The sequence below is a fragment of the Montipora foliosa genome, chromosome 7 (assembly GCF_036669935.1).
Source record: "Montipora foliosa isolate CH-2021 chromosome 7, ASM3666993v2, whole genome shotgun sequence".
NCBI classification, from domain to species: Eukaryota; Metazoa; Cnidaria; class Anthozoa; order Scleractinia; family Acroporidae; genus Montipora; species Montipora foliosa.
In genome coordinates, this window is record NC_090875.1 from 21,546,446 (window position 1) to 21,553,945 (window position 7,500).

At 37.8% G+C, this 7,500-nt stretch overlaps 2 protein-coding genes across 2 annotated transcripts in view; one reads left to right on the top strand and one right to left on the bottom strand.

Annotated features, from left to right (window-relative positions):
- LOC138011326 (uncharacterized) overlaps window positions 1-3,242 on the bottom strand; it is a 12,647-nt gene extending 9,405 nt beyond the window's left edge. The window contains exons 1-3 of the mRNA XM_068858291.1: window positions 3,054-3,242; window positions 2,010-2,136; window positions 83-247 (exon numbers count right to left, since the gene is read on the bottom strand). Of these exons, the coding sequence (XP_068714392.1) occupies window positions 83-247; window positions 2,010-2,136; window positions 3,054-3,124 (363 nt within the window). The 5' untranslated portion in view covers window positions 3,125-3,242. The remainder of the gene's footprint in view (window positions 1-82; window positions 248-2,009; window positions 2,137-3,053) is intronic.
- A 119-nt stretch (window positions 3,243-3,361) lies between these two features.
- LOC138011327 (mesencephalic astrocyte-derived neurotrophic factor homolog) overlaps window positions 3,362-7,500 on the top strand; it is a 6,788-nt gene continuing 2,649 nt past the window's right edge. Inside the window, exons 1-3 of the mRNA XM_068858294.1 lie at window positions 3,362-3,610; window positions 5,971-6,095; window positions 6,990-7,131. Coding sequence (XP_068714395.1) covers window positions 3,520-3,610; window positions 5,971-6,095; window positions 6,990-7,131 — 358 coding nt within the window. The 5' untranslated portion in view covers window positions 3,362-3,519. The remainder of the gene's footprint in view (window positions 3,611-5,970; window positions 6,096-6,989; window positions 7,132-7,500) is intronic.

Here is a 7,500-nt window from a genome sequence, read left to right on the forward strand (position 1 = left end):
GGCATTGGACAGAGTAAAATACAAAGTCTGGCCGGTTTAGGCTGGTTTGGACGTCAAAGGGTTAAATAAGTGAAAATCACACCTGATGTCGTTTCTGTTCCATCTTTGCCTGGTGCATTTTAAACAGCCTGTCCTGTCGTTTGATGATTTCATGCTGAATGGAGACCCTTTCTTTCAAGTACTGATAATGTTCTTCCTTCTCGTCCTGTTTAATCTTTGACCACAACTCATACAAATGGACACATTGCTGTAATTAAGACAAAAAGTTAACTAAAACTTCTTCTTCGGCTGGTGCATCTTACAAAATTAATAAGTACATTCCATATCAGAGATGGTTCTTGGGTCAAGGAAGGAAGGATGGCACAACACAGTGATGTGAGGCTTTCCCTTCCACTAAACAATGTTCTCAGCTCAATTCCTAGACTAGTAAGCCCAATTTGTAGGTCAAATTTGTTGGTCTTCTGCTGCTTTAATTTCCCCTCTTATCATAATCTGGCACATGATTTGTTTGATATGTTTCAGGCTGGCATGTAGTGATCGCCTAGAGCAGCTATATAACCTTCTTACTCTTAAATAAAGTTCCTCTTGTCGTTCCCTGCTGCCAGCAGATCAGGCCTCTTTTCTTTCGTGTTGGGCTGACGAGTACTGGAAAAGAGACCTCCGGCCATCAGCCCATTGTGTCGCGAGCATTCCTTTACAGTAATTCCACTGTTGCTAAGTGAGCCCACGCAAAATGAAATATCACGTGAGAATTCAGTTTCTAAAAATTAGCTGCTACGCTGCAGCGCATCTTCAACACAGTGAGTTTTGACCCATGGCAGAGGTTTCCTTCCCTGTACTCATCAGCCCAGTGAACACAAAAAGAAAAGAGAAGTGTGCTAGCAGGGAACTCTTACTGTTGTTGTTGTTGTTGTTGCTGTAAGAGTTAATGATGTTGTTCTTGTTCTTGTAGTCCTTGTAGTTGACTTGTTATCATTAGTAATGACAGACGAGATAAGGCATAGAGACCTTAGTATTGGTCTGACCCCTTCATGACCACAGTAAGCATGTTGCTTCAAAATGCATTTGGAATGCTTCCCTTGATGTGCAACTGGAATTGGGTCACTGATACACTCATCCACTGCAATGCATTATTTTGAGCCTGGATTTTCAGTGTACTCAGAAGATTACAGTGCTTTGGGATGTAAGTTTTGGAGCTACCCAAAGAGTCTAATTTGAGTTTCTGGAATCTCAGGTCTAATTTAATTATCAACACACCCTATTTCAAAAGCACATCTCTCTAACACATAATGGTGCAAAAACAGTAAATACATTTTATGGCCCTCAAAAATAATGTTAAAAAAATACAGTCACAAAAAGGGAAACGAAGATAATAAATAAATTACTGGCCCTGTTGTTCAAAAGGTGGATAACGCTATCCACCAGATAAATAGCTATGCATATCCATTGGATGGCCCAATTGGTTTCTCTGTGACTTAACCACCTTTTGAACAAATGGGGCCGGATAAACTAAAATATCTCAAATATACACATAGTCTAATAAACTATTTAAGATTTTTGTTTTCAAGAAGGCAGCTCAGAGAGCTGACATGATAGTTATTTTTAAAAGCATGAACATGCAGCTTCCTTCTTCCAGTCCAAAGGGAGGAAGGTGCATGCTTTTAATACTTGCAACGCTAGGGGTGGCGAATGGTAAATGCGAGACTTTGCGAGACGGCGAGACCAGCGTTTTTCTTTGCGAGCCCGAGACATTTTGACTTTTTAGATAGCGAGAACGAGACTTCAAAGTGTTTGACACCTTCATATAAAAAACGAGACTACGAGACGCACATAACCGCTCAAAAAACGAGACTGCGAGACCCGTGAAATTCGACTAAAATTTTGCGAGACCCAGAGTTTTTGAAGAACCATTCGCCACCCCTAACACTGGTGAGGACCAGGTTGATGATGAAAGGAATACAAGTCTATGAGGGTGTATAGAGAGATGAGGGTTTCCAATTCAAACCTACTTCCTGTCGTTCTTTGGCAGCTTTTGCTTCTGCTTCAGCCCTTAGCTTCTCAGCTTCTGCATGATGTTTAGCCTTAGTCTTTTTGGAATAAGTTGAGCTCTCAGCATCGCTAGTTGTCTCCAGAACTCTGTAAAATCACAATATACTGTAAAGTTCCAGTTGTTCAAATGCTGGATTAATCTTTATCCTGTGGATAAGTTAGTATCCAGAGTATGAAAAATTATATACTTCACATTAAACATTAACCAAACTTTTTGTACACCTCTAAAGGTGACTGCTTATCGGAGTGTGCATATTCATGGTTATATGTGCCCAAATACAAACATCTTTGCACAGATTAAAAATCTCGGATAGAGACTTATTTACTGGATAAAGTTATCCGACCTTTCAACAACTGGGGCCAGAGTTGTAGGAAATGGCATGAAATTCAAGATAAAAAGACATTACTATCATCAATATTAATCACCTAAAATCGGCTATAATATGCCAGAAAGCAAACTTCGTGATAAGACTCTTGAAAACAGAGTGAACACTTCTTATTCCTCTAATCTTAAAGCCAGAACAACGTTACAAAGGCCCACAGCCAATGGTGCAAACTGTTGTGGAGCTCTCCCTTTTGTAATATATTGGTTCTCGGGTGCTTCGTCATGTTATGGTTACATTCTGTTCAATTTCTTTTTGTTCTTGTGTATCATCACATGAGGCTAAATAAATAAGTAAGGACATAACACAAACAAACATCGGAGCAAATCGCAAACGCAAATCATTCCGCTGTTGAAATGAAATTAATCGCTTATAAATTTTCAAACTTAAGTTGAGTATTCATTATATTTATGGAATTGCACGGGAAAGTTAAACTCATTTCACCAACCATTACCTAAATTTATCGTATATACGACTGAATAAGGTATCCAGGAAACATTTACAAACAGTCGTTGACGTAAACGAAAGATTTGTGGCACAGTAAGTCTACAAGAAAATGTAAACATTGATACATTCTTGCTGATATGACAGCTGTTTTTTTGTTTGAAATTCTTAACTCACTTTGGCTTTTGGCTGTTCTTTTGGGTGGCGTAAATATCCGGCAAAGACGGCAAAAACGACGTCAGGGACATCTCATCTGGAAGATTTCATCCCTGGCAACATTTCCCCGGAAAATGAACAGAAATTAGAAGAAGGAACACGTTCTATGATCTCCATGGCAATTTATATAAACACGAACGTTTCACGCATGGGAGATTCAAGTTGCGTGACACTCGGTAGAGCCTGGTGATTAAAGTAGAAGTTAACCGCTGGTCAAAGTATAGTGGGCTATTTGAACAAAACACCGCTGGCTTTAAATCTTGCAGTATTTTTAAAAAGCCTTCCTCTAATCTCCACCAATCAGAGGCCGCCAACTAGTCTAGAAGCTTGGCATTTTGCGCAATAAGCCGGTAAATTTGTAAAGGTTTTGTAGCCAAAGCTTAGTTATCTTTTATTTCATCAACACAATCTTTACAGTTTGGTCAGTATGTGGATATTTATTGTGCTCTCGTTGAATGCCTTGCTTAGTGGTTATATTTTTCCCAGTGAAGCAGCGTTGAAAGAAGGAGAATGCGAAGGTAAGATAGAGTTTTCTGAAAAAATGTTCCTCACAAGTTTTCAGGAAGTAAGGTCTTGTTCAGGTCAGTTCTTTAACACGTCATGGTTTAAGTAAGAGGTGCTCTTAATTATCTCTGAAAAATATGGTTTTCAAACAAGCAAAAGAATCGATAAGACACACAATTACAGGGCTTGTTTGGGAATTAATTACAAGCAAGAAAAGGTTGACTTGTAGTGTAAAGCTGATTACAACCTGGCCTCGGTTCTTCAAAAGGTGGATAACGCTATTCACCGAATAAATCACTATCCAGTGGATAAACAGTAACAAAACCAATTGAGTTATCCAGTGGATAGAGTTATCCACCCTTCAAACAGCTGGGGCAAGTTTTTGATTTATGGTGAAATGGAGGTCATTGAGCTTCACTTTGAGCAATGCTTCTTAAGATTGGAAAAGGAGGATGCTGAAATAGTTCTCTCTGATAAATTTTGCATAAATATTATATTAACAAAATATAAGAGTTTATTATTAATATTGTTTATGATTATTATTATTGAAAAATATAATTATGCCTATTATTATTATTATTATTATTATTATTATTATATCTTTCTTTCTGATTATTTATTCTGTCTCATGCTGTTTTATGGATGAATTTTCTGATGACAAATTTAAGACGCTATGACTTTTTATAATTTGTATTTTTATCTTGTTATTACGAATCTTCAGCTAACAGAAATCGAGTGATGTTTTGAAATGTTTTACTTTTTCTCTTTTAGAAGTTAACTTTGTAAATAGGATTTTGATATTTAGCACCGTTGTCTGTATATAAGTTTTTTATGAGTATTAAAATAGTTACTAAAAAAAAAAAAAAAAAATTATTATTATTATCTGTCTGAGTTAACTGACTATACAGAAAAGTCTCTCAGTTGCAAATCCCAAAGGATCCCCCAGGTTGGGACAGACTGAGTGGGTTACAGGATGGAAGAACATGTAACTGCCAACTTTGGAAGACACCTCATGTCAACAGTCCAGACATAACTTTCCTCATTATCGTTTCACTCTCCCATAACACAGGTTTTTGTATTTCCCTTGCTGTTCTTTCCAATATTCTTTCTTGTCACTAAAGAGTTCCTTTATATCTTCTATCATTACAAGGTATTTTCATTCCTCCTCCTAAACAACCTTTCACTGATGGTATTACTTTCACCTTATTCCCTTCCATTCGTTTACATAGCTGAAAACTCAGCTGCTGGTACTTTCAAGACAAATGCTGACTAACCCTAAACCTAAATCCGTTCTTTTCTCTTCTCTGTTCGCTTTAATCAGACACAACGTATCTACAAGCGTAATCTCCTTCTTCTCTGTATCTGGCTTCCTTGCTGTGCAATTCATTTGCATCTTTATGCTCCCAGTCCCAGAACAACTTTTTCCCATCATTTGCTATCACCTTCCCTTTTTCCCATTTTTTAGGAAACCACTTCGATCCCTCCACTAACAATCCATTTTTGATTTCCCATTTAATGACATTGTCATGTCTTCTTACATACTCTGATCTGGCCAGTTTCTTCCATGTGCCTGCCAGCAGGTGTTGTACCGTGTCTTTACTCTCTCCACATAGTCAGCGTTTGTCTTGGTCTATTAGTCCTCTCGCTTTCCTGTAGCAGTTTCTTGTAGCTGTTTAGAAAGCTTGTAAATAATTTATTAGTCCTGAAAATCTCAACAGGGATTGGCTGGTATGATATTCAGTAATGGTGATATTAGTGAGCTTAAGCATGAGACACTTTTGAGCCATGGCAGGAGCCCATCACCCGGAGCGTGCAACTTACCTATTTTCGTGCAACGGCGTTTTCACAAGTAAGGTTATTTTTAGGTACGCCTTTCCCGCGAATTAGTTTTCAAAAGCCAATCAGAAGCGGTGCATAATTAATAATAAACTGTTATTAATTATGCACCGCTTCTGATTGGCTTTTGAAAACTAATTCGCGGGAAAGGCGTATCTAAAAATAACCTTACTTGTGAAAACGCCGTTTCACAGACGCTGTATGGAAGTTGGACGCTCCGGGTGATGGGCTACTGGCCATGGACGGCAACCAGAAGTGAGCTGTTTTCCTTTTTAACTTTTCTTTACACCAACACATTTCTATTGTTCAGTGTGTCGTCACTGTTAGAGACGATTAGGTTAATTAAAAAGCTGGGGGAGGCAACTGCCAAGATGTGCAAAATTTTCCACTTTCCATCTGTGGATCAAAAACGTTGTGTGCTTTAATTAGCTCCCTATTGACGTACATGTACATTCTATTAATTACTTTTACATTTACCATGTTCTGGACAGCAAAGTTACTCATCTAACGACAATCTACGATTTATTTTTGCTTTCAGTCTGCATCAAGTTTCTGACAAATTTTGCAAGTAAACTGACAGACGAGGACGTTAAAAGCGTTGAGACAATCCAGCAGAAGTTAAAGGCTGCCTGTGGAAAAGCCAAGAATAAAGAAAACAGATTTGTGAGTAAAATAAACATCTACAGTATTGAACTGAACGCAAGTAAATGACACAACAAATTACTTAGTTTGTGAGTTCAATTCGAGTTTTGGCAGTGATCTGGATCAGTACAATGTTTGGCTGTCGCAAAAACAGCCCTTGGGACAGTGCTTTGGAAAAGAATGCCATTTGCTCTTCTGATACCTGCAGTGATCATCTTTAATTTGCATATTGCCATTCACTTGGAATCCTTCATGCAGGCTAAAATAAACTGGGTACGGCTCTCACTGACTGAATGAATAAATGAATAATCATTGATGTTATTTGTAGACGCTTGAAATTATTAATAATTATCAGTCTTTCATGGAAAATGTGAAAAGATCTGTACAACTTGTTCACTCATGAATTTTGTCGTGTCAGAGAACTGTGCCATTCTGTGAATGACTTGTTTTAACAACTGTATGACAAACTACGATAACATGCTAGCTGGAGTTATCACAAAATCAAATTATTCACATTGCTCTACATGTAGATATTATAACTTCAACAGAATTAACTATTGGAGGGTAATGTGAAGTGCTAGATTTCTAGACCTGATTACCTGCAGCTTGGTATTATTTCACTGTGGAAAGATTTCATGAAAAATTTAGTACAGTAAAGTCTGCTTTATCTTATTGAGTACTATCATCGTCATCATTATCATGATTTGATATAATTCCCGTGATCTTAAAGTTCAGTTTTCTTCTTTGGGTGGTCACAAGAATTTGGTGTTATATCAGGATCATGTGCTTAAGATGATAAAAATCGTCATTCTCAATACTTGTCTACCTGACATTGTATTGAACTTGAGAGGTGAATTTATATACTGATCAATCCTAGGCGTCAAAGGGTTAACTGTACATTTTAAATAATTTCAGTGTTACTATATCGGAGGGACCAGTGATGCTGCCACAGGAATGCTGAATGAAATTACAAAGCCCTTGAGCTATCACAAGCCTCCGGAGAAGATTTGCGAGCGTCTCAAAACACTCGATGCGCAAATCTGTGAGCTGCAGTATGGTAAGGAGAGCTTTTGAATACTATTCATAAAATGACAAAATCTTAGAGTAACGCGGCCCATTGAGCAAAAGGTTTCTGGGATTCCATTTTTCATCATGGCAGCCTAATAAAAATAATATTCTCTTGTTTTAATGCTAAAAAAAGGTTCTCCCTGGTATATGAACAAAGGTTCGTGAAGGATTTTTTTTCGATTATTACTCGGGGATTGTCGGGAAAGAGCCCATTGCAGCTCCGACGACCACTGAGCGTCCAAACTAGTAATCGAAAGGTCGATTCTAATGTTCGGAACACGCGCATTTTTACCGAGTATTTCCGAAACATCATCGGAAAGATATTTCTTCGTTCTTTTACCGTAGTTAACATAATTAT